We start from the raw sequence: 27,505 nt of genomic DNA, 5'->3' as shown, positions 1-27,505 counted from the left end.
GGATGGGAGTGAAGGGGATAGATTTGCCCCCTCTTTAGGTGGCCCATGAGCCTCCGTTGAGGTTTACCAATGGGGCTGGTGTGGAATCTAAATGGGGCACAACCTTGGCAGGGGAGGGAATTGCATCCTGAGACAGGACACTGCACTTACACTGCCCTGGTGTATGCAGCCTTGATAGTGGGTCTTGGGAGACAACGCTGAGAAAGCAGGAAAAAAAAATAAACAGAAAAACAACTGAGATAGAAGAAACCAGTCTAGTAAGAAATCTTTAATTTCTAATGAGCTTTAAAGGGTTTGAGAGAATTGATTTTTTTTAACAAACCAGTTCAAGTACATGCCTTCAGATTATAAAAGTACCTGAAATTGCCTAGAATATCAACATGCATAGCTGGTTCGTATTTACATATATTTACACAGGAAAACAAGAGAAAGATCTACAGTTATTTACAGTCTACATAGGAGAAGAGAAAGGCAGCATAATTGTATTTCCTAAAATACAGTAGTTGAATAGTCAGCACATGCATATTAAGATATATTTGCATGATAGAACGCAAATGTTTTAAGACCTTTGTAACTCCCTATGCTAAGGTATAGCATAATAAAGGTAATTTTTTTTTTTTGTTTTGTTTTGTTTCTAGTCTATTTGCATCAAGTGCTTTAAAATGTTCACTAACACAGCGGCAGCATTATTTACCCTGGCAATTAAAGCAACAGTACACACGATAATTTCCTACTAACTAGCAACAAGCTGCTGGTGAATGAAATATCTATTGTTTCTCATTATCCATCGACCAACATACAGGGATCTCTCCTTGTAAAGGCAGTGCCTAAGCTATCACCATTAATTATAGAAGTAATATAAATGAGACTCTACAGTATGTACTAAATGAAATATTAACAAGGCTAGTGTCTTTGAGCCTGAAAGATGCACTAACAGGGCACACTTTACAGCAGGCTATCTATGAAAATCACACATACATAATACAGGAGTGCCTGGCTTACAGCTCTAAGCCTAGACGTTAGAGGCCTGTTTACTAGATCTGTATTATTGCAAAATACATTCCCTTAATTAGTTTCTGGAAGACAGAGTTGGTAGTTAATTTTTTTACCGTGATATGTCCCCAACATCACACCCTGTGGTTTCTGAATGCATTGTATTACAGAATTTCTTGTGTGTGTATGTATCAACAGATGAAAAACAGTCTTTATCTTTAAAACCTAAACAAACAGCTTGTCAAATATTTGTCCCAAAAGGTCACTTGCTTAAAAAGCATTGCATTTTGTGGGGTTGTTTCACTCATATCTAAAATCAAAGTCAATCCAAAAAATTATCTATGCAATGAAGAAGGAAGCACAATGTCAGTATTGTGATGGCATTCATTGCAACACTGCATATGAAGAGAGTCTAAATTTTGACTAGTAGTAGTATTAAAAAGCTATATAAATATATACAGCATATACAGTACTGTTTGTGTACATACATTTATATAAAGTATCTATATAATTAAAGTTAGGTACAGCAAAAACAAAGCATTTCAAATTAGCAGAAGTTAATAACAGAAGTGATTTCAACAAATTTCTCATTTACATATGTCCAAACACCAGCCGACCCTATTCTGTTGACTGAGTTACAGCAGCATATCTAATCTGGTTTTTTGGCAGGGGATGTTTGTTGTCAACAACCTGCTTGCCCTACTCTTTAAGTTACACTTGCCCTGAAGAACATGGGCTCAGCTGGTAGAATATGCATTTCAGGATGATTTCCAGTATCCTGAATAGGGTTTCCATTTTTGGCATGTTGGGAGTTGTGTTTGTATAAATGTACATCACAAAATCTCAATCACTGAGCAGGGATTTACAGCTCCTGATGGTGCTGCTGTGATGCCCAAGGGCACTGACTCCCTCTTGCCTGCTGTTCGCTCCTCGTTCAGCCAACCAGGGTTGGCACACGGGGCAGAGGACAAGCAAGGGACAGCAGCCTGATCACAGCCTTATCCTGTTGCATTCTGAAATAAACACCGAAAATTTCCCTCAGGGATGTTTCCCAAACTTAGACTTGAAGAGAAGCATGCAGTACCACACCACTGCTCCATACTATCCTGTACATCATGGTATAGTGAGAGCAGCAGTGCTGGATAGTAGCAATTTGCATGCAGTGTTCAAAACCGACACTTCAGTGGAGTGATGATGTTTTAAAAGTGTAAATCAGGTGTGAACGGGAGTTCAGTAGGCAGCAGAAGAAAATTCAGAAGTGATCTGAGAGGAAATGTGATGTCCGTAAAAGGCCAGAGTGAGCAGCCTGTGGGCGTGCTGCTGCTCTTGCCGTTGAAATGCTGGTCGAGCAAGGTAAAGCCATATGCTTCATTACAGTTTTTGAAGCTTAAGATGGCTCTGTGTCAGGCTTGAAAGAATTTCAGAAACTAATTGTGGATTTCAACACAGAAAAAGAAAAGAATTGGGTGTTGGTAGGACCCAACTCCCTTCCAGGTGCTGCAAAAAGAGCAGTAGTGTTGCATAGACACAGGTGTCTGAGGGTGTCTTAAATGTTTGATGTTTTTATCTGAGATGTCTACGAGAGGATAGCAAATATGATTCCAGACCTGTGGGAAATGTGTGCCCTTCTGGAGGACAGCTGTAGAGCACGCAGGATTTCCCAAGGCAGATGTTTTAAGATCCCTGTGTTAGGGGAATCCCACCCCTGGTATGCCATGATTACTCTTTCTAGGATATGCAAAGTGTGGGAGAGACGAACTCATGGACCTCCTTTTGAAGGGATATAGGACTCTAAAGCATCCATTTATGGAGACCCCTGTGGTACTTTGGCTAATAAGAGTGCTACCAAGTTCTCAGTGAGCTGGACCAAAACAAACAAGTAGAGAGGAAAGAGACCAGAATGGAGCCTGGTGTAGCAGACATCTTCACACGTTAAAGAAGGGAGTTTATACAATAGAGAAAAATAAGCATGATTTCAAAAGGTACTTACATTTTTATCAGCTATTTTTCCAACCTTGTTCTAAATCTTCTAAGCATTTTAACAACAGTTTATAATACAACACTATACTTACACAGTGCTTTTCAGCAGTAGATGTGGAAGCACGCCATAAATATTAACTAGTCCTCACAACACCCCTGTGAGGTGGGTAAATCTTAGTACTCTCCCCATCTTACTGATGGGAAAAGTGAGGTACATGGAGTTGAAGTGACTTTTCCAAGTTGACTCCAGAAGTAAAGGTCAAAATAAGAAAACCAGCCCAGTGCTCCTTCCTGCCTGGATGTCCTGTGTTGTATTATTTTTTTTTTCCTGTGGAGTGATTGCAGACGATCTGTTTGACACTGTTGGAGGATAGAAGTTTTCAAGCACTATCATTGCCATAATTGAGAACATATGGGGTGTTGCATAACACAAACAACATGGTGCAGTGTCAAAATACATTTATTACAATGGACACATTTTCTTTTGCAAAGTTAAAACCCAGAATGTGAGTTAAATATAGCTGCATATATTGAATAGTTTAAATAATCACTAGGTCTTAATGCCTCAGCAGTTGAAAACAAATCCTCTTTCGTGAACTACTGCAGTTTCCTTACTCAAAGAATATAGCACATTTATCTTCTATAATGTATGTAAAGAATACTGTAAATGCATAAAGGTCTTAATGACGCTAAGAAAAGTTACAGTTTGAAACCAACTATGCTTTGTAAGTAGAGAAGTTGTTAGAGTTTTGAGTCTTTGTAGTTAAGAATTAATTGAAAAAGAAATACATCAGAGAAAAAAAAAAAAAAAAAACAAACAAAAAACAAAAAACAGACCTTATAGATTTGGGTTTATCCGTTGTATTATCTTCTAAGAGACATTTTGCTGGTTTAAATGTGGTGATGGGGGAAGGGGAGGTGGTTGAGAATCTCTGGTTTAGATGTGGTTCGGTGAGACCTTTCAAAAGACTGCAATTACAGAGTCAGTTCAGGTCACGTTTTCCTGCTGGCACTTGGGTGGAGAAGGGACTTGAAGTCAACTGAGCCTGATTTATTTATTGAATCATATTTGGCAGTTCCAAAGTTGTATATTTATTTTTTTTTTAGTTGCAGCTATGATTTTAGTTTGTCGTACTCACCCAAAGGAGCAAAGGCAGGTCTCAGTTTCGTATTTCTGGGCTGAAAAAGCAATTAGGGAATCCTATTTTCTTACAGGAGGATAGTGCATATATATTGCGAGCATTACTCAGAAGATAATAATGCATCCAGGATTGCTCTGAGTAAGAGGACTGCAGCAGGAAGGATTTTTCTGTAATCTCCTGTGCAAGGCTACAACTCGTTCACTGCCTTGTACGGAGGGTAGCTGCCCCTTGCAGCTCTGAGATACCGGCTAGGAAACTGAGTGAAGTAACACTTGGCATTGAGAAGCCGGTCCCTCTGCTACGACAGTTGAATGAGGACATAAGGATTTTAGACTTAGTAGTGTTTTTCCGAAGGTAGCTTGATGGGAGAAAGTACAGACTCAGCTCATCTGTAGAAACATTTTAACATTACTGAGAAAGGAGTAAGTATATTTGGAGAATAACTGCACCAAATCCCAGCTGTGGCTTGCTGCACATCCCAAATAGAAACATCTGTATTCGGAGTGTGGTTTACTTCCAGGATACCAGCCAATGTCAGCTGCCAAGATGCTGGTGGCAGGAGGCACCACACTGCACCAGGCACCGGTGGCAAGCGGCAGAGAGGCACAAGCCACAGGCAACCGCAGATCTGTGTCGGAGGAGGTGGTGGACCTGAGCTGGTTGACACCGGGTGAAGATGAGGCTTGAGGAGCAGAGAACTTCAGCTGTAATTTTAGAGTTTGGCATTGGCAATTTGCTCCATCTTGTTTGCTTTTCCAAGATTATCTATTTCACACCAAATTGGTAAATGAGCATGGCTGACGCCAGCTGGTGAACTGAAACTCCCGCTCTCACGGAGTGGATCTGGACTTTTTGGAGGGCTTTTCAGAGGCACAGCGAAGGAGTGGGAGACCCTGTTTGTGTTATGGTCTGTAATATGAGTGTGCTCCCCCATCTTCACTCTGCTGTGCAGTAAGTGATTCCACTATAAGTGATCTGTTCACAATGCAGTTGTGTTGAGCTAGTATTTTTGTGCTAGGGATGTGTTTGCTTTGTCTAATGGTCCTGGGATGAATAACAGGAAGAGCCTGAAGAGTTTTGAGGAAGCAGTTGCCTTTTTGTTTCACTTGGGCTGCTTGCTTTGAATCTGGACCTTGTCACAAATGCTCGCCTCTCTTGTCATTGTGAATTCACCTCCTTCCACTGGCCATCTTTTAAAATGTGCTGCATTAAACTTAACCTCAGGCTACTGAGATAACTTGCCTTAATACTTAATTTTTCATAATAAAATAAATAAATAAATAAATAAATAACTCTTTTTCAGGGAAGCTGATTCCATCTCGCTGGTAGGCAATGTCACATGCTATCTGTATGCCCTTAACAGAGTTTAGAGTGGATCTTATTCATTTGTAGTTGATATGTATACAGATAATTTATGGCTTTGTTTCTATTATTTATATACTTCATACATAAACCTGCTTCAGAACAGGAATCTAATTTTAGAAAGTAAACATGCATTTGAAAGTAGACAAATTTGAAAACTAAACATTAACTGTGTAATATGTTTTCTTATCAGGTACATAAATGGTATCTTAGAATACTAACGGATGCATTACATATATTAATGAGGGTTTTACCGTACGCTGTGTATCAGGAACCCCTTTTCTTTTACTGTTAAGATGTTCAATATTAATTTGTATTCAGCACCATCAGCTACAAATTGATAGCTCACAGTTATGAGATAAATGCCTATGAACTAGTAGCTAGCTACTTAGTATTTTTATCTCAACAAAGGATTTTGGAAGGATGGACAATTTAGATTTTTCAGCCTCAACTATAAATAAACAGCAACTGCTTTACAAATCCCACCCTGCTGCAGTTTAAGATTGTATTACAAAACTGACAAATGATTTGCGAAGGAGAATGATGAACCCTTATTACTAAGACACTCTTCAACTTAATCCAAAACAAGATTCCCGGGTAATTTTACGTACACTGGAAAGATTGATAGCGTGGTGCTTGCCTAGCAGCTTTCAAATGTTTGCCTGGATCGGAAATGGCATTGAGGCATGATTAAAGATTCAGTTGGGCTTCTCACAAATTCTTTATCCTGTGTATTCATCATTCCAACTCGCTGCCTTTGTTGCAGGTTAAGGAAGGTTGACCCCCAGCCCTGGCGATTAGCACCATATACAACTGACGGACATATGGAAAAAAAATGTTTAGGTTGCCCAGAGCTTTTAGCATTGTTTATCAGTTTAAATTGTTGGGAGCGGGGGCGTTAATCACAATAGATCAGGGAGAGCCTGTGACAACTGACAAGCTCATTGTTTAAGACATTTTTTAACGAAGTTGTTAACATTAATTCTTTTATATAGTACTCTAATCTTCTTCAAATTATGTTCTGACATGGCACAAACCGCTTGTCATTGAAAGTCATTCAACAGTGATTAAAGTGCTCTTTTTATCGGTTTAAGAATGTTTCATCTTGTATCAGCAGTATGGAATTGTTTACTAATTAGATTCCCTAATATCCTCTGCTGTTGTATGCTGATGATATGTGAACAGGAAAGCTGATGAGCAAAAAATTAAAACTTCTTATTAAACAGTCATAAGGCCCAGCATATAAAGATGTCATTCAGAAGATTGTGTTCATAAGGGATAAACAATATTTACTGAGAAACTCAGTGTTCTCACAGCCTGGCTGTGCATGGGTGGCAGTGCAGGCATTCTGCAGTTATTTGCAGCTCTGGCTCTACCCAGAGGTTTGTGGCATCTGAGTCAAAGATGAAAAGAAGAAGTTGGTCCCTTGGGGACCTTCCCATTGAGCATGGCCTCTGTGGGCTTGCTGGGTGTCCGGCTTTGGGCAGGAGGCTGGGCTGGAGACATCCTGACATCCTGTCCGACCTGAAGCGTTATTGAGTCCTTTGATACTCATTCCTCTCTGTCCTTGGGCAAGTCACTTAAGTAGAGATCCTCAAATCTCTGGATGCAACTAGCTCACATTTACCAAAGGAATTTAGATGCTTAAATGGCTTTGGGAATCTGGGATTTACCTTCTGTTTCATAGTTTTGTCATCATCAAACTCATAGGCTTGATGAGTTCACTTTTTTTCATTCTCTGATATTAAAGCTTTACCCTCTGTCAACAAAGGGATAAATATGACTGCATTTCTCTTAAGTAATAAAAAGGTATTTCTCTGTCAATGATAGAACCATTGAACTTTTTTTTTTTTTTTCTACCAAAACACCCAACACAATTGAAACATTTAGAAAGACAGAAAGATACACACAGCCAAAAAGCAAATGGCACATTGCTTACATCCAGTCCTCAGCGAAACACTGGAGGCATCACATGATAAAGTGCTTTGGGCTTCCAGCCACATAATCTTTTATCGCTTAAAGTAAATATCCTACACTCACACAGGGAAAACTATTCTCTTCTTTTGGAGTTTAGGCTGTGTCAGTGTTTGAGGTATAAAGCACTGCTGTTATGCTGTAGGATGTCTGCCTGCTCAGAATTTTTAAAATCATCAAATTTGACTCTTTTGAAGAGATAAATTATTATTTGGTTTGGATTTTAAACTGTTCTGATAAACTTTCATTTTATGAATTAGCTAATTTTTATTAAAGCTATCCTGAGTTTAGCTAGGCTGGACGGATGCTTTTCAGCAATAGCTTAAGGGCTCTCACTCTGCATTGAGCACGTTAGTTTAATTTTACCTTTCTAATAAAAGTCCAGTTGAATTGCTTGCAAAAACTAATAATAACACTCTTCAGGGGCTTTGAATCATTCTAAACTGCTGAATACAGTGATCATACCTGTGCTGTGAAGCTTTATAAGATAGTTCAAATGAACATAACAATTTTATTGTTCTCTGTTAATGTTATTTTTAGTAGAACTCGCATTTCTTCTCCTGCTTGTAAGATACTTTCTCTTTTTTAAAAAAGATATTGATTTAATAAGAGGATCGCTAACTTTAAAAATATTTTGGTCTGGTGGTAAATATATGCCTTTCAACATTCTTAATACAGACAGGTTTGGTTTACCTTGTTATAGGAGATCATTTCTAAGCTGTGGAGTCATCATTATCAGTTTAATCCCATCTTCTGAGGAAAATGCATATCTTGCAAACAAATGTGCCTTTCTTTACAGTCACAAAATCAAGAAGCATCCGTTAAGGAGAATTGGGGCTTTTTAGAATGGTTGCTGCCCTTGAAGGATAAGAATGCAAAACAGAGGTCTTTTGCAGGTTGACCCCCTAACAGCACCCTGAGTTTTCCTTTTTGTGACACTGAAAGGCAGGAGAAAACAAAAACAGAAATGGAGGAAAATCATGAGAGGTTGAAGCTTATTCGCTTTCCCCATTAAATTATCCTAATGTGGCAACATCCAATTTCTCTTCGTTTACTTTTTCTATCATAGTTGGCAGCCTCTTTATTCTGATTCCTATCAGCTCATAATTAGTTACCACAGAAAGGACTAAGATGCACATAAATAATCATAAGATGCCAGATAAACTCTATCGGTTTTAAATTAGGGTTGTGTGCAGTGTCTTGCTACGTGCTCTCACCTATTATTTTTAATTATAGTTCACAAAGAAAAACAGCTTCTTGCCCTCTTTGCAGCTCTACTGGCACTGTGCTTTCAGTCCAGGCCTTGGAGTACCCCCTCCCCTGGGGCGTACTCATCGCTGTCTGAACCTTATGCCCTCCAGCTCCAGGTTTCTGTCAGAGAAATTCAGAGAAATCCATTCTTCCTGTTTGAACGTAAGTTCAGCTGGTATTTAAAAAAAAAAAAAAAAAAAAAAAAAAAGGAAGAAGAAAGAAAAAAAGAATCTCTGCTCCACAAAAGCCTCTAATCTACCTGCTCCATTTCTTAAAGCATTATAAGACATGAGAAATGGTTGTTACAGAACAAAAAAAAAAAAAAAAAAAAAAAAAACAACACACTGGAAAGCCTCGTGTCTCTGCAAAATCAGCCTTCTCTGCCTGCAGCAGGTAAACATTCTTGCGAGGCAATGGTGACAACTGCAACAGTGAAACTGTTGATCAAAGATATACTGGCAGGTTTGGCACAAATCCCGATTGCACTTTGCATTATAGGTCTTAATTGGAGTGCCCAGGTTAATTTTGTACGAGAGGCTTAAAAAACCCAACCAAACAGAACGCATATTCGTGTCAGTCTGCACTGCTTATCAAGGTTAGGAAGTGATGGTGCTCAAGGTGTGTGGTGTTTTCTGAGTTAGAAGGGAAAAGCAGGATGTTTTTAGGTGCTGCCTTTAAACCTGGCTCACCTTTTCTGTTTTCAAGTGCTAGTGGGGAGACCCTCCTGGCACTGACTTAACGTTTTCTTGAAAAGGGGCAAATGAACAGGACCAATTTTTAGACCATCTTTTCCTTTTCTTTTGCTCCAAGAGGAAATGAAAAGAAAAAAGCTCCTCGTTAAGCTGTTTAGCAAATAAGTGGCCAGCAGGCAGGGAGGCAACATCTTCAGCAGAGTTTTAGCTGCAATGCATTCACCAGTGCTCTCCTGAGACGCACAGCTCCGATGGACAGCAGCCAAAATGACAAAGATAAAAATCTATCCATGTGTTTATGTATATATTCACGTAGTTTTTATCTTTCTTTCTTTCTTTCTTTCTTTCTTTCTTTCTTTCTTTCTTTCTTTCTTTCTTTCTTTCTTTCTTTCTTTCTTTCTTTCTTTCTTTCTTTCTTTCTTTCTTTCTTTCTTTTTTCTTTTCCTCTTTCTTTTTTTAATTTCAGCAACAAGGAGCTGCCACAACCGTCTACTGCGCCACGGCCGCCGAGCTGGAGGGCCTGGGCGGGATGTACTTCAACAACTGCTGCCGCTGCCTGCCGTCACCGGAGGCTCGGAACGATGCGACGGCCGCAGCCCTGTGGGAACTGAGCGAGAGGCTGATCCAAGAGCGAATTGGCAGGCGGTCCCCGTGACGGCAGGGATCAAAACACACTGCGTGCGTGCACGCTCGGAAACTGCCAGCGCTGGAGCCTGTCCAATCTTATCATCTAGAGGGTTTCCATGTACCTCAGATACAGATTAACCAGTGTTAAATGAAATAATAGCAGTCACAACATAGTGAAAAATGTTAAGTACTAATGGGAAATGGGGAATACGACGGGTTAAAGGGACAATGCGGCTTCCTGGGGCTTAGTTAGTCGTGCTTTTCCTTCTTTTGATTGTAGCCAATTCAAAGTGTAACCTAAGCAGGCATCTTTTATGTTATTTCAGAAAAGCAGTGCTGCAGATATTTTCTGTTGTTTTGATTAATGGGGAGGTATGTAGCCCAATATGGGATTTCCTCTTTATTTTGATAATTACTGTCTGTTAGGCTTTAGGTATCGATTGGGAGATGGTAGTCTTGTTGATTCCTTTTCCCTACAAGAATTTTATTGGGTGTGGCAAATAAAAAGATTATTAAGGAAAGAAATCTTTCCTGCCCTTGACTGCTGGCTGCAAATACATCTGAGCTATCTAGAAAAAGAAAGTGCAAGTAGACATCTGAACAGAAATGGCGAAAATCACAGCTAATTAAATATTTGTTTTGTCTTAAAAGATCACAATAAATGATATGTTGTAAACCATTTCCTAAATACCATAGAGTTAGCAAAGATGATGTCTCCTAAAGAACACACAGGGTGTAATCAGGGGTTTAAGTGGTATTTCCATCCATTTCTCAGTTCACAGTTTTAAGGTTTTTTTTTTTTTTTCTTGGAAAATTCACAGTTTCTCAGTTCTCCTGATACTGTATCCCAATCCAAATCTCTCTATTTTTCTTTCAATTTAAATTTAATAAAACAACATGCTTCCTTGAATATTGTCACCTGAAGAGAAAGTTTTTATCTCATTTCTGCAAATGTCTTAGTTCATTTATTATTTTTTTTTTAGAAAAGAAAACTTGAGGAAAAATAAAGAGCTTCTTGTTGATACCAAGAAAACGCTGTTTCTTTTTTTTTTCTTGTTTCTTTCTGAGTTCATTTTTTTTTATTTTGTGCTTTGTAGCTGTCTTCATGCCGGAACGTTGTCCTAAGCCATCACCAGTCCAGCATCACATTTTCTGCAGACAGAATATAAATAAATAGAAGGAAACATTGTTAATAGAAGCTTATTTGACCCCCTTATTAAATGATTTACTGCTAACAGTCTGCCTTCCACAATTTGTCTTGTCTGGAGTCAGCTGCTGAATAGGTGTCCCAACTGAGGCATGCAGTCACCTGGCAGGAGGAACCACCACATCCTCCCGTTGCAATCCCCACTACATTTACGTGAGGAATTAGGGTAGTGTAACATTAATTAGGGAAGTATAACAGCTTTACTTCATGGTCATATAGTGTTGTGGCTCCTCTATTTTTTATTGTGTGTGTGTGTGTATTTACAGCTAATCTGAGTTTAGTGGGAGCTCTCCTTACGTAGGCACTGTTTGGCCCCCTGTGCACGAGGGTGGGGATTGGGGCAGGCTCTATCTGTGAAATTAAATCAAACCCCTTGGATTACATAGAGTTTGTCTGGAGTGAAAAAATGATTAACGTCTGTCACCTGTGCAACAGCCTTCTCAAACGCATTATTTGTCCTTTTTGCAGAAAAAAAAAGGAGAATTACATTCATGTAATAGTACAGCCAGCCCAGGACAGCAGAGCTTTACACCAGTACCTGCCATTGCCAGATCAAGAATAAGCAGTCCTTAAACAACACCATGAGCCCTGCACCATGCCTCCCCACACTTTTAAGGCCCCGGCCTTATGCTTCATTTAGGCAAACATTAATAACTGATAGTGAACACCCTGTCATTCCTTATTGCTGAAATGTTGCCTGGTTTTGTGAGAAGTCAGTAGTTAAAGAGATTGCCCACCTTCCTTCAAAGAGGAGCTGGGAGATTTTTTCTTCCATATGTGGTTCCCTCATTCAGTGTTATGAGGGAAAAGCATTTTTAATGTTGGCATAGTTTTGCATTAGTATGAAAGTAAGCTGCCTTGGGACATTTCTGAGTTGATCAGGTTCCATTGCTTCCTTGTTCTGGTTAATAAATATTTACTGACTGTAGTGTATTACTCCATCTAGAACTGAACTGTCACCATTTTCTCCAATTCAGATTAAAAACAAAACAAAACAAAAAACTCTCATGCACTCTTTCTTTCTCTCATTCCCTTCCTTTTTCTTTCTCCTTTTTTTTTTTTTCTCTCCCCTTCTCTGTCCTGTCTCTCATCTCCCACATTGAGATAGCCAGCATGAAAAAAACCTTGTTTTTCTTTTTTTTCTTTTTTCATTTTCACTCCAAATAAAAAATGGCACAAAGCTGCAGCATATTTGCTTCTATTAGAAACACTTGTGAAAATAATTTTTCACACACCCTCAGCTTGGTTTCAGCACAAGAGGGATGTGCAGGACATTAAAAAGGAAAAGCGATTGAAAAGAAACAGACTCCAAAACCTCCATTTTAATATCCTAGATGTGCCTAAGTCATTGGCTTTCAAATATATTTTGGTGTAAAATTTGGCACATTTACAGCCAGTCAGATTTATTTATTTGACTGGCTTACATTTTTCTGGTTGATTTACCTGAGGCAATGTCTGCGTGAATTACTCCACAACGCATTGACTCCACTGTTCATTAAAGGTAGTTAAGTGATCCTGTGTCTAATATTAAAGCAAACCCCATTAACCTTAACTAGTATCATATCAGCAAAACAAAAAGAACTGAATAAAGCAAAATAGATCATGTGTTATAGTTCTTGGAAAAGATCCAGCAAACTTGCATCAAGCTCCTAATAGTCCTAACAAGCACTTGCTAGTTATCCTCATAAAAATAGAGGGAGAGTGGATAGGGGCTCTGTCACTGATGGACCATCTTGTCCATGGTCTGCTCCTAAAGTGCATGACTGATGGGACTTTTACATGCAAAACTGGATAGAAAGGGACCTGCAAACAGCCATGCCAAGTGTTTACCTTTTTTTTTTTTTTTTTTTTAAACGTCCGGAAGACGAATTTCAGATATTCTCAGATCAGGTAGGTATTTTTATTAGAGAAAGTCTTTCCAGCAACACTGCAATAATTTGACTTATATCAAGGTTGAATAACTCCTTGTCAGGTGTTAAGCTCATGACCTTTCAAGCCAAACACACTTATACTAACCAGTTTACCATTGGAATGATCAATATCTTGTAAGTGAGAAAGTCTAGACAGATCTTATTTTGTCCTTTGGTATCACTTGTGGCTTTGGAATTGATCATTATATGTGGCTGGGGAAAAAATGCCTATACATTTCATGCTCCGTATTTATCTTGACAAGGTTCTCTAGGATTATATTTTCATAATCTGAATGGCAGTGGAACAGCTGCTCAAACTGTGCAAGCCCTTCTTATCAGGCTGAATTTAAGCTACGGTAATTACTTTCTCTCCTTATGTATTTCTTTTTTAAACAAGCATGTACTATACATTAAAAAGTATGGTTAAGGGCTGCAGGGGGGCATTCTGAGAGGTTTGGAAAATGCTGCTAAAATCTGACATATTTCTTTCCATCCAGAGTGGCTGATTCAGGTTTGTATTTTATTTTAGATGTAAGCCCATGGCTGAGGGTGCACAGTCCCCAGAGCAGGATCCCCACTTATGCATGGTATACATTGCTTTATTTACAAACCCTTTAGAGTCAAGATGTCCTTAGCCTGGAGGCAGTTTAGGAAAACCAGACGAGCAGTTGGTAATGCCAGTGCCTTGTAGTTTGGTGGAAGTTTTCTTCCAGAGAGATCACAAATGTCTTTTCCTCCTTGTTTCCTAAGCAGCTGGGTTGATGCCCTCAGACTTCTGAATCTGTGGCTGGATTTCAGCACAATTTTGCCAAGGGGTAAAGGCTACAAAGACAATCAGCTGGAGCCCACCACACATCCAAGTGGCCCACCTGAAACTCACCCAGAGATGGATATACCAATCTTCTCTTTCACCCCAAACAAAGAACAGACCCAAACACAAGACCAATCCTATTCACATGGCTTTTCCCATCCTGCAAAACTTTAGCACCAGGCTGTGGCAGAATGGGACAGCATGTACAGAGCAGAACACCCAGCAAACACACTACCAGCTGCATCCTTTGACCTGTCCTGTTGGGGAGAGGCTGGCAAAGGCCAGCCCTAGCCCTGTGGAAGCAGCCAAGCCTCAGCCAGGTGCACAGCCCCTGCAGTGGCAGGGAGCTGTGCCAAAGCCAGGCACTAAGGCTGCCTGTGTGATGTGGTGATGGAAGGGCTTGAAATACAGCAGCCAGCTGCGCGGCTGCTCGCTCATGTCCTTCGCTGTGGGACAGAGGCAACAGGAAAACAGGGGCGTATCTTGGAGAGAAAGGATATGCTGCCTCTCTGCTGATTTTTTTACAGCACTAACTCTGTTATTTACTAGATGCCTGCTCTGGGCTGTGCGTTTCCTTCTCTCCCCCCACCCCTGTTGCGTTTGCAGAGTACTTTCCAATGGGTGTTTGGTGAATTAGCTCCATGCTTTACAAGAGAAGATTGCTCTGGCAGAGAACAGCATAGTTGTAAAAGTGTCAAGGTGTTATGGATGTCCTGATGATAGAGCCCAGTTGTTATCTGCTGGGTAGTGAGGGAGGATAGCTAATGATGTGCAGCATGTAAACCGTTTGTTGCTCTAATCCATCTGTGTGGAGAGGAGTGAAAAAGAGGGGCAAAATCCTGGGAAAATTACTTGGACAGCTGGAGATAAAGTGTGTACTGATGGAGTCATCCAGAGGTAGCTGTCAACATGAGCTGTGTTTGCATATAATCCAAGCGATGCACAATGATTCCTTTCGGTATGTTTTTTATGGGGTTGGGGGGGGGTTCATGTGTCTGCACACAGACCTTAATTGCTCTCCAGTATCTCTTACCAACTGGGCTCCAGTTTTAAGTGAGGAATGTGATTTTAATCAATTCATGCCTGGGTGGTGGAGAGAAGTACTACAAACAGACCAAAGCAAGACATACGGATCCCTTTGGAGGACCTGAATTAAACGAGAAGCAGTCATTTTATTAATTCTGCTGTGTTTTATAGACATTTTATATGGAACATTACCCATACAACTTCACTATCTAATTAAAAAGGGCTCTTATCAATTTGCTGGGCAGTTGCTTATGCAAAAAAAAAAAAAAAAAAAAAAAAAAAGAGAGAGAGAAGAAGAAATAATATTCTATATTTATATATATATATTTTTTTTTGAATCCCAGCAAGTTATCTACCTTAAGGGGGTACAGAGCAGATCATCAAATGCCAAATGAGACTGCTCTGGCTGGCAATCATCACCGTTGAAAGACCTGTTATAAAAACTAAACATTAGCCAATACTTTGGGAAGGAGGTTTGCCCTGTGTGCCGTATTCATACGGAAACCTTACGCAAGGCTCGTGCAGCATGCAGGATATGTGAGCATGACCTGAACTACATTGGAGGTGCCTGGTCATGCAGCCACCCTTCTCCTTGTGCTGGCACTATCCTCCAGCAGCAGCACTTTAAGCAGCTCCCTGCTGTTCCTGGTGGGGACTGGGAAATGCGTACAGGGCTCATGCATGTGACTGTGCCGGGGAAGGGAGGCAAATGAAAGCTTTTTTGTGCCTCTGTCTTGTGTGTGGGCCGTGGGATGCTCAGAGACTTACTGGTCCTGGCTCTGAGAGTCACATCAGCAGGTGAGACCTGGCCCAAAATTATGTTCTGCTTTTTCCAGACAGCCTGAAGGAAGGGGAAAAGCAATGGAAATGGGTAGTGCCTTGCTGAATGCAGCCATTTGTGCTTTTCTGCCCAGTTTGTGTGCAGGATGCAGGTGAAGCCATCCCACCCCTGTGCTAAGGTTTCAGTACAAGAAACCGGGCAGTGGGACAGAATAAAAATATCTCCTGAACCCCTGCACCTCCATAAACCCTTGCTTTATGTGGCGTATTGGATTTTACAAGTACGGAGTCTGCTGGGAGCTGTCTGCCGAGCACACAGTTAGCAGTGATTGAACACCAGCGTTTGAGCATTTTGACTTAAATCCACTGTAAACTTCTGAGCGAACTGCTGGCCTGGGCCGGGTCTCTGGTGGGCGGCCGTCAGCCGTGCATCACAGCCTGTGCAGCCCACGCAGCGCCCGGCCGGCGGCCGCGGGTCACAGTTCAAAAGAAGCCTGAAACTTCGCTTCAATGGCTCCTGAATTACCTCTCTCCTCCCAGGGAAGGCTTTATTGCTCTGCTTCTCCTCCCCTCCCAGCGCTGAGCTGGCGTGGCTGCAGGAGAGAGGAGCAAGGGAGCCGGTGCTGAGCCCCTCACCCATGTACCCGGACTACAAACACAGCAGGAGTATTTTCCTTCCAGCAAAGCTGCTCCTTTAATCTTTATGAGTAGGAGAACTTCATGCATTACAGAGGCACAAAAATGAGAAGGGAAGGGCGGGTGGGAATAGTTGCATTAGAATTAAGCGCCGTTTTTAATATGACAGCTGTCAGACTTATTGTGAAAAATATGGAGAAAGGCTCCCTTCAGAAATAATAGTGTTGCAGCGAGGTTAGTTACAGCACGGTGAGTCCTGTCAACAGCCGCAATTAGAAGCTGTTTACCAGCGAGTGAAATAGCTCTGCAGCACGGGGCTGCACGGACAGCATGTGTTGTTCCAGCCCCAGCCGAGGGCTGCGAGGTAATCCTGCGCTGCCGGGATGGGTCCCCGCAACCACATCACTTTCCTAATGACACTATCGCCCAGCCGGGGATTAAGCGCTGCTTTGCAAGCAGTGAACGGTGTCACCAGGTTTAGGCTGCTAAAACAATTAAAGGGTCAATTTATAGCGCTTTGGTGGGAGGGGGTGAAGGGCAGGGGAAGGGGGGGGGACACAGCAGCGGAGCTATGATAACCAAGAGCTGTCAGGGAGCCGTATACTGCAGGGGCGAATATTTCTGTCAGCTCACTATTAGAAGGCATCCTTTGCTGCTGCGATTAAGCAGAGGGTGTCCCAGCTTGCTCATGCCCGTGCTGCCCCCAGACTCCCTTCCGCAGCACCGCCAGCTGCGGGGCGTTATTTGCAAGCCACCGAGTGCTGGTAGTTGCACTCCGACCACAAAATTAATTTCATTTATGCCTTCAGCCAGATTTCAAAGCCAGGCTCTGGAGACATGGGAGAAATTAATTTATTAAAAAGCAATAGCTTGATAATGCACATGATGATAGAATAAATGAATCTGTTCAATATCTTATAAAACAGTTGGCAATCACATAATAGAGCATTCATTGTCAATTTAGTAGCTTGTCTCATTATACTCTGCAAATAGTAGTAAAATGGTGTATTATTCATGAACCAACATGCTTTAATTACTTTTAGTGCACATTTATTTTTTCAAATGTAATATGAGTTAGATTCATCTATAACTGTAACCCAGCTTATGAATCCTGAAGCAGTAACACAGACTGGAAGAGACATTTTATGAGCACAGTAATCAGTTTCTGGGAAGTTTGTAACAATTCTATATGCTACAAAAGCATATCCTAAAATGCCAGCCTCAGATATCATCGTAAAGTTGGATTATGGATTATAATACTTTAATAAGTATGTTATTATTATTATCTGATAATATGATTAGTTGTAATTTTGTGTTTCATCATTTGCTTTTTTTTTTTTTTTTTTCCCCTACAATAAGGCAAATCCCCAAATCTAATATTGTTTGTTTGCTGGCTTTAGAAATCAAAATTATCTTGTTACCACTCTCTCCCTTCTTGGCTTTCCCATCCCACACTTTTCACCAGCTTGATTTGCTATGAAGGTCTCACATGCATACAGCCAAGGTCAGTGAAAGTCCACTGCTCTTTTCAATTAAAATGTTTGCAAGGATTTATAAGTAAGAAACTGATCTTGCCTATAATAACAGGTTTCCTAAAGTCAGTCTTGCCACTACTAAGTATAATGTTGCAGCACATCGTTGATTTCTATGTACATAGAAAAAAGAGCACTGTAAAATAAGATGACTTAAAAATGCAATTAAAGTGTAAATCTTTACACCCATTAACATTTAGGGTCCATTAGATTACTTTGTCTTTTACAATATTAAATGCTAAGATGTTTTGCTTTTGTTCTATAACAGTATATTCTAGTTCTATTTATAATACAAATGTAATTTAGCTCCCAATAAATCTTGAGTTTAATTGGTTATTAAGTATGTGCTACCATGTCATAAATTTCAACCACAGAATTTCTTTTTCTTACCGTTCATCTCTATGGCATTGTATTCTGGGGTCAGAAACAGGGTTTCACGACGTGGTACAAACCATCACAAATACCTGGCCTGTGCAAGCATCCCCCCAAAAGTCAGGGGCACGGCCCTAAAGCTGAGCCCTTTTGTGGGTGCTGTCAGGGTGACAGAGCTGATTTGCATCCTCCTGGGAGCAAAACACAGCCTGGTGAATGCACACCGGGGCTGCACCCATCGAGGTGAACTGCTACCCCAGCTTTGAGGTCAAATTTCTGCAGGGAATTTACGTGGTGCTGTACCTAAGGGGAAATGTTTCTGCAGTGCACTCCTGTCTGCAGTGCATTGACTTTCCTTACAGCAAGAGGCACCCGCATCTGGCCTCGCCATGGGGTCAGTCTCTCCTGGGCAGGAGCTCAGGCTGTGGCCTGACGAACAGCCAGCACTGTAGTTTTGGCGCTGATCAAGGTTGCAGAGGGTATAAATCAAGGCCGGATTTCACCCTCTTGTCCTTGATGTTATCTTCTGCTTTGAAAGATGTCCAAGACATGGCTGCACAATTATGACTCTTTTCCTCAGGCCTCAGTAAGCACAATTTAGACTAGTTTTTATTGGTCACCAAGGATGAGTTTCTAAGGTTTTTAGACTCAGGAACTGGGGTAATAGCATTGTGAGGGCATGGCCCAGTTTCCTTTGTAATCCTGATTTCGGTTCCCAGTAGTAACCTGAAGCCATGACTGCTTAATCCTTAACTCCTGCCACAATTAACACCTCACATTCAGGAGGGCTTCTCCGAGATGCGGAAGGCAATTTGTCCCCAGATAGGTCTCTTTACTAAATGGGGTGGGATACTGTGCAGCTTGGGTCAAACGCACACACGGGGCACTAGGGCAGCGGCTCCGCCAGCCTGGATGTGGGGCGAGTGCCTCGCAATTAGCGCTAGCACACAAACTCATCAGCTACTAATGAACTATTTGAGCAATTCTGCAGGTATTTATATAAGGCTGAGACAGCATCCTCAGCTGAACAACCGCCCTCACCCATGTATTCCCAGGGAAGCTGTAACAGAAGTGAAATTTCTTTATGTAATTGCAGCCAAGGCTTAGGGACCTGCTTCTTTCTGCCACTGCTGCTGTGCTCGTATGCCTGACCATACGTAGCAGAGCACATGGAGTGTTTGGAGGATTTTTCCTGTTTGTTAGCCCAACAGAGTTGGTTTCATTGCCTTAAGTCCACTGAAGGCACTGAATGTGTTTACCCCAAAACTCAGGCACTGCTGAAGAGTGGCATGCACCAGGGAGAGCTGAGCAAGGCTTAGATTTAAGATTTAAAGTGAATTAAAGATTCTTTACACGTGCTTATTATTTCACTCTGTAGATTGCACATGGACCACTTGCATCTAGCAGACTTTAACACACAATATAAACACCTTAATTTTTCTTTAAAATAAATTAAAACAGAAAACCTCATCCAGGATGATCAGCTGAACTACACTTCAGACAACTATTATAGGCAAGTTGGTCAGTCAGTCATCCAAACATTTGTTTCAGTTCTATGAGCAGGTAGAAATTACAAAAAAATAAAAATAAATATTTTTTTTTTCCAGAGCACCAGCCACAGTTTTTGCCTCAGTGGTCTTATTGGCTGATTAATCCATATGTTTACTGCACTTTGAATGAAATACAATAGTTCCACCTGAATAACCTGATTAGTCTTAATTTCCTAATTTTTATATTAGTTCCCTGGTTTTTGAACCCTTTGGCAATTTACGATACTCAAATACTTTCCCCAGTTGCAGAGCTATTGTTCACGTGAATGCCATTACTCCTGAACGCGAGGCTAATGGCATCTTTTGTACAGCTATAGGTTCACAGACACACGATGTCCCTTCCCCTCTCCCTTTAAATATATACATATGCATGTATATACATGTACAAATGTGTACCTATATACATACCTCACACATAGTCATATAAACACACACTTTAAAATGTTTTTGTGTCCCCCCTCCCCCCGTGTCAGCATTTTGAATCCCCTGGAATCAGAGAATTGCTGAATCACTTGGACATAATTCTGGGCTTGACCCTTTCCTACCCTGGCAGCTGCTCTGGCTGCCTACAGGCTGCCTTTTAGTGCTTTCTGCTCTGCCCCCCGTCATTATGCACGCCGCCTGAAGCCACTCCAGCATTTCTTTCTTCAGATGAGGAGAGAAACAAAATGAAGAAATTCAGTTCATTGTGCTTTGTCTCCAATTTTTTTTTCTCACTCTCATCCATTTTTATCGGGTTCCCACTTGGCTGATTAGTTATTTCAGACATTAGATTTAGCATAGAAATTTAAATTCTTCTATCACATATACTTTTCATGGTGACAATATATATTTCTCACAGAGAACAAATCTAAAACATACTTCTTTTTGCAGTTTTCCAAGTCCAGGAAGGACTTGAATATTATTAATACAATTGTAACAAGGAAAATACAGTGTTATTCAGAACTTAAGCTGAGCATAGATCATATATACTTAGTACTGAATCTGTTTGCTTTGAAGCTTCAGTTCATGTATGTGGACTTGAGATAATAAAAAAGGGATTTCCCAAATATCCCCTAAAACAACCCATTTGTTGTTTAATCTGCAACCACAGTTAACTTTCTGGAATCACATTTATGGCCATCATGAAATGTATTTGCAAGCCACTGCCTTAAAGTCTATGCTTCATGTATATCATTGGACATTTTCATAGCTTATTAAGATAGATATAAAATACAAACAAAAAGTCTTATAAACCACTAGTCATTAGGAAGATTAAGGTTTCATCGTTTGTTGACTGCAGTAAGCAACAACTTTTGCTTTCTGAATTTTGGAAATCTGAATGCATCTGCAAAAAAAGTTGAAGCAAACAAAAACCTTGATAATGCTAGAAACAGCTTCACTTGCTCTGAAGTGCTCACTGAATTAACAAGAATATCTTCCAGTCCTCCTTAAAATGAGCTCTTGGCTCCCTATATCTGTTAACATATTTGATATACTTTCCCCAGTGACCCTGGATGCGTCTAGAGGTCGATGCTCCAGTGCTCCTGGCTATCTTTATTGTCCCTCACTCACTTTCTCTCCAAGCCTCTTCCTCCTTGCCAACAAAAATATTTCTAGCCTTTCTATCTCCAGCAACTTGCTCTATCACTGCGTAACAGATGGACAGGACAGTCTTTTCTGCAAAGGAGCAGTACCCAGTGCTTCTGCTGGTTGGCAATGGTCTGGGTGAGTGCGCTAAAGCCATCACAGACCGGGATAAACAAAAGAGTTGCAGAGAACAAGAGAGCATCTTAAAACTCTTCATGATGAGGGTCTGCAAGGGAATTTAGTAAAAGAGCCATGTGAGCAAACATTTACACTAGAAAAGCCTCTCACCCATCCGGGAAGCTGGGAGCATTCTGCTCGGGGAGGTTTTTGTTTGCCTTGCACAGAGGCAGGTGTTTCTGAGGGCACTGCTGAGCTCCATCTCGGCATCACCCACCCAGCAGCACATCTCGAGCTCCACCAGAGCTTCTCTCAGGGATGTTTGTTCCCTGTGGCCTTCTTGGTATTTCAGCCCTTGGCTTCTACGGCTGAAATCTCATCTCACTTTGCTGCTTCTAGCATCAGGGCCATCTCTCCTCGCTGAGAGGCTGCTCTGTTTACCAGTGTGGACCCCAGGCCCTCCTCCTTCCATCAGCACAGCTGGGCTTTCTCCTGCCGTTCTGCTGTCACTACCTCTGAAGCTGCCACTTACGCCTAAAACCGAGCATATGCCATCAATGAGCCTCTCATATTCATTGATCTTCCTGAACACATCAACCTGTCTCTCTAAATCTGCTCTCTGATTTTTCAAGTAATAGAAAGAATCTCTCTGGATAACCACATAATCATCTCCTGTTGGCTCCTGGTCAGGCTGCCTTGCTCCTTCTTGCTCTCTCTCTCTCTTTTCTGAATGGGGAAGGTGATGAAAAAGCAGCCTTCCCATTTCAGCCTTCTGCAAGGCACCCTGGGTGCCCCACCAGACCCTCTTGGCTTCCGCCTCTTTGAAGAGGAGTGAATAATATCCTTCCGAGTTTCTATTATCTGCAGACTCCCAATTAACTCCCAGTAACCAGAGCTAAAATTCTGGCTTTGGTTAAATCTGCAGTAAAACAGGCTTGGGAAGCCCAGGGTATTTTTATAGATAAACCTGATGGCATGTTAGGGACACAGGGCAGGTGGAGATGGCAGGTATTACAGTCGTCATCAGGGCCCAGGCACCCGTGGAGTAACTCTGAAAAGCTGTGGGATTGCAGGCTAATTATTATATAATTATATAATTATATATAGCTATTTACATGAGGGGAAGAGGTCAAATTTAGCACATTATCATAAAATCACAAATCAGGAGCTTTATTTTAAAATCTTTGACTGCGTGGCCTTTGATCTTTGAACTGTTTGGTAACTTCAAGCATCATTACCCCATAATGTGCCAGAATGTGCAATTAGTGCAAGTACAATTACATACAGTATGATACTTGTAACATGTTTAATACACCGGCCTGTGAATTTATATGCTCTGAATAATAATGAAATCCAGGTTTAATTATTGATTTAAAAAAAAAAAATGCTTTTAATATTCCGTTACTGATGCAGCTAAACATCAAACAGCGTAAATATAACATGAAACTGTACAGCTATTAGGCTAAAATGTGACGTTATCCATCCATCTTTGCTTTTTCCATTGCACCTACCAGCATAGCATGTAAGTGATATGATTTATTTATTTTGCTTATTTAGAATTAAATAATAAATAAAAAGCCTCCTACACAAGGCTGTAGAAACCCTGCCGCACCATTAATAATGCGACGCAACCCTGGTCTCATTAACAGGAGCCTTTCAGCAGGAATTCATCCAAGTCACCTCCAGAAGTGCCTTTCTGAGCCAGGGAGCAGCCCTGCAGCCCTCTCCAGACCAGGTGGGAAATGCCCTTGGGGTGGTTCCCTCTGACCCAGGTGGGGTCCCTGTCCCTGGGGATGCAGCACTGGGCTAGACACTGCTACTCCTTGCAAAGGCTTGCTCTGAGCAGTCACTATCCCTCCCCAGCCATGCAGACCTCACAGCATTTATTTAATTTATTCACTTTCACTGACCCTATGCAGCAAAGCATTTCAGCATGGGCTTGACCATGTGCATGTGAGTGTTTTTACAGCCTGACTGGGATTATTTATGGGCTTGATGCTAAGCACATGGGAAGACGCTTTTCTAGGTTGCTGCCACGGTGCTCAGCATGGACTGGGATTTGATGTCTCACACTGAATTGTGTGTATAAGAGAAAGTGGACGCCTTTATTTTCATCTGTCTGTCTATCTAGGTATAAAATTGTCAAATTGTCACCAACTCTTTTTTTTTTCTCATATGGTATTTTACTGTTGTTTGTCACAGCCAGCAAAATAACTGAACAGATAACTTCTCAAGTGAAATGAAATGTAAATAGCATCTGTCTACAAAAATCAATTTAGAAACTACCTATATATTTTTGGACTCTGACAACGGGTATTTCCAAAACCGTGCCTTATAAAATATTTTGAGTGTAAAAAGACGAAGAAGAAAAAAAAAAAAAAAAAACAAACAACTTTGAGTGTGAAAAGAAGGAAAAAAAAAAAACTGGACGTGAGCTATCAGCCATCAATCAGAAAAACTCAGACTCAGATGCATGAGCCAAAATGAACTTCAGCTTGAAATGGATGTGAGACAGGCTACGTTGTCTGATTTGCTTGGGTTACTTCATTATTAATCTCTTTGCTTCCATTTACTTTAATGATCATAGCCAAGAAAGTCTCTTTTATGAAGACCACTTTTTTTTTTTTTTTTTAAGAACTACCTTTAAGAACCACAGTTGAAACCCACACTGCACTGTTTTTCTTCATGACTACAAACAGTAGGGCTGTTCTTACAACTGCTCTGGCTGTAGGTAAAGCATGTGTCAATGCCACGACCCATTAGAGGGAGGACCTGGGCTCTGCAGCATCAGCAGTGGGCACCCCTCTCCAAACACCACACCATGAGACAAGCCTGAGGTGGATAAGGGAGAGGGTAAGAAATAGAGTTTATTGAAACAGATGCTGAGCTGACGGGTCTAGCTTTCATGTCTAGGAAGGTGGAGGACAGAGATTTGCTTCAAACTTGCTTTGTGCCATTGCTGCATCCGCTCCTTCAGCACAGCTGCCTCCTCCTTGTGGCCTGTCCCATGCCCCCCCGCAAATAAAACTCTGGCAGTGGAGTGATTTTCCTAAATGAGATACACCTAATTAGTAGCTAGTCATAGACTTGCTGATCAGGCAGATTTTCAGCCCTTTGTTTATTACCTGGCATATGCATCCGTAGCGCATTTTTACAAGTAAATATACACATTTCATTAAAAACATTGTCTCCACTGCTGCTTCCATTGCTTTGTTCGTAAAAGACCCTTGCATGTAATCTTATTTATTCCCTCTGCCAAAGGAGAGAAAAAAAAATAAATCACTTCCATTATTATATTAATGCAATTTCAACTAGTTAATGAATGATTCACTGTTGTTATATTTTTAATCTGAGGCGAGTCCTCACAGCAATGGGGCAAAGCATCACAGCACTTTATGATCAGTGGGAGCATTGTCCAGTCTGACTATGTGGTGGTACAAGCTGCACTCCCATAGAAAAGCTAGGTAAATGCCCTGCCCAAAGTAATGCCATAATTCACTTCTACAGACACAAGTGTGAGTTTCATCAGGCAGCAGTATCTGGAGAAAGTGCACTAGTGTACAGGAGCCACTTGCACCAGCTAAAGCCACCACAAAAGGATGGCCCTGATGGGAACAGCTGCACTGAAGGGAATCGGTGGAGCAGGACTCTTCAGCAGTGGGAAATGTCTGTGTTTGGGGGTTGAGAACTGCCGTTGTTATGCTAGGATGAAAAGAAAGAAACAGATTTATGGCCAGCTGTTGAAAGGCAGGAGGCAGCTTTTGTGGGGGCAACAGGACGGGGAAGGCAGCCCCGTGGCGATGGATCGCTGCGTGCAGGGCAGAAGAGATGGTCAACACATGGGTGAGGCAGCTAAAGGTGAAGAGTAAATGCAATTTATCACGTCTTAGCCATTAGTTTTGCAGCAAAGTACGTGGCAGTTATTCAGGCATCTGTATGCATAAGGGGAGCGTAAAAAGTTTTGGTAAATACTAAATTATAAAGAAACTCAAGATTTGCTCAGGTTTTAATTATATCAGATAGAAAGAACTAGATGAATGCTTTAGCTATTTTACAGATTTATACTTCATTTTATTTTATTTTGGATCATGGCTCTGGCAAAGCCTTCCAACAGAGCCTTCTGCTCCTAAGAAGCTCAACAGCCTGCCTAGCATACTTCACATATACCACATGCAGCATCTTACAGCCTCAGACTGACAAGCTCCCGTAAAGGGACGGGCTCATTTAAGAACAGACCATTAGACACAAACATCAGGAAAAGCGGGAGGAAGAGAAATAGTTTGTTTTAAGTATTGCTAAGCACCATCCCTGATTACGAAGGAAGCGCCTACAAGCCACCAGCTGAAATTGCAGCCCTACCATTTGGTGCTCGGTTTTGTAGGTTTTAACTGAGCATTAACATTCATTGCGTAATTGAACACCTCGTTCACTTCATTAGCTGGTGACTGTGCAGTGCTGTCAGCGTGCAAAGCGCCAGCCAGGTGCTAAGGATTATAATTATTTGTTTCTTCCCCAGCATTTACACTGATGGTGATTCCTGATGATGGCAATGACAGCAGCGTGCTTTGGGTGGGAATGACGGGCCGTGATGTCAAGAGGCACTGCACGTAAGAACGCATACGAAATATGACCGGAGCATCATGTGTGGCCCAGACAGACATTTCCTATTACTGGGCGATGCAGTGAGAGCTCTTTGCCCTCCTCTAGGAGAAAGACCCTCCTTCAATGCTCCCCTCCAGGACTTGCCTGGTATTGCTTGCCCCCCCTCCCCTGCTGCCAGTTTTATTGCTTGGCAGAGCCCAGTGAACTACAGCAGTTATGCACACCCCAGCTCAGCACCGTGTCTCCTTTGTGATCATGCTTATTGAAGCAAGACCACCCCTGGACCTCTCCAGGGCCCTGGCTGCTTTGTTATCTGGGGTTTTGGGGAAGCTTGGAGCAGTCCCACAGAGCTGCTGACCCTCATGTGGGCAAAGCATACACATAAAGACAAAGCAGCACAATAACCCACAATAACCTTCTGTTTCATCACCACATACCCCGTAGGGCCTGACCACATCGCTGAAAATCACCAAGAGGACAGGTTGGCACTGGTAGCTGTGTGCATTTTGCTTTGTATGATAGGGCATCTGTCTGGCTCCACCTTTGCCTTTGCCACCAGCTGCCTAGGTGACCTCATTCACTTTGCTGCGTCTCATTTTTATTTATTTATTTATTTGTTTGTTTGTTTATTTATGGGGTGAGGGAGAGGAGGGGAAGCCTGTGAGGATGAGCTGGTGGAAGGAGGTTGTTTATGAGGAAAAGCCCGCTATGCCCCATCCCCGGAGCAGCTGAGCATCATGATGAATGCGGAGAAGGCCAGATTTGCCGTCTGGAAACACCAGTGATGAAAACTGTGGTGGCCCTCACTTGCTTTCTTTCATCTCCCACAGGTTAACCGCAGATGCAATGAGGAGCTATGAAATCTGTGCCCTGCTCTTCTCCAGACTAGCTCATTACAGCAGCGGGGTTCAAAGGGTTCAGCTGTAGGAAGCTGGCTTTTGAGCCATTTCGATGCCCTGATTGCCAAAGCCCAAAGCCCAGCCACGTCGTGTCCCCACCTCAGGGCTCTTGCTCCCCCAGTACCCCAAACCACCACCCGTACCACCAGCAAAGTCTTTGCTCCAGGCGCTTGGTGATGTTACTTGACCTGTCTCCTTCACAGGGAGTATCCAAAATATGCAGATCTTGGAATTTTCCTCTCATCTTTATTTGTGTTTAACTTAGATGCTGACCCAAAGAGTGCTAATTAGCTGGATGCAAAACCAAGCTTAAAAAATGATAATGAGTTTACTGATTATCAGGTATGAAAATAAGGTCAGTCGAAAACATATCAGTGCTTTAATTAAACCTCAGTGAACTTCAGAGAGCGAGATGGAATGACTATTAATGGCTCCTATTTTTGCTAAACTTCCCTTCTGTGGCCTGTTACTTC

The 27,505-nt window shown here is 41.6% G+C and overlaps 2 protein-coding genes across 6 annotated transcripts in view; one reads left to right on the top strand and one right to left on the bottom strand.

Annotated features, from left to right (window-relative positions):
- WWOX (WW domain containing oxidoreductase) overlaps positions 1-27,505 on the top strand; it is a 563,654-nt gene that overhangs the window by 498,756 nt on the left and 37,393 nt on the right. For 3 of the 5 annotated variants that reach the window (XM_084533268.1, XM_084533269.1, XM_084533265.1), the window contains one exon: positions 9,861-10,931. The exons of 1 other annotated variant lie outside the window; for it this stretch is intronic. In XM_084533268.1, the coding sequence (XP_084389394.1) occupies positions 9,861-10,049 (189 nt within the window). In that variant the 3' untranslated portion in view covers positions 10,050-10,931. Of the gene's footprint in view, positions 1-9,860; positions 10,932-23,180; positions 23,267-23,733; positions 24,141-27,505 lie in introns of those variants that run through there. One more of the 5 variants, XM_084533274.1, reaches the window with a different exon arrangement.
- Positions 10,768-27,505, bottom strand: part of MAF (MAF bZIP transcription factor) — a 180,294-nt gene continuing 163,556 nt past the window's right edge. Inside the window, exon 3 of the mRNA XM_084533282.1 lies at positions 10,768-11,173. The gene's annotated coding sequence lies outside the window, so the exon portion shown is untranslated. The remainder of the gene's footprint in view (positions 11,174-27,505) is intronic.

Source organism: Aythya ferina (assembly GCF_964211825.1).
Source record: "Aythya ferina genome assembly, chromosome: 12".
Lineage (NCBI taxonomy): Eukaryota > Metazoa > Chordata > Aves > Anseriformes > Anatidae > Aythya > Aythya ferina.
This window is presented reverse-complemented; position numbering and strand designations above follow the sequence as displayed.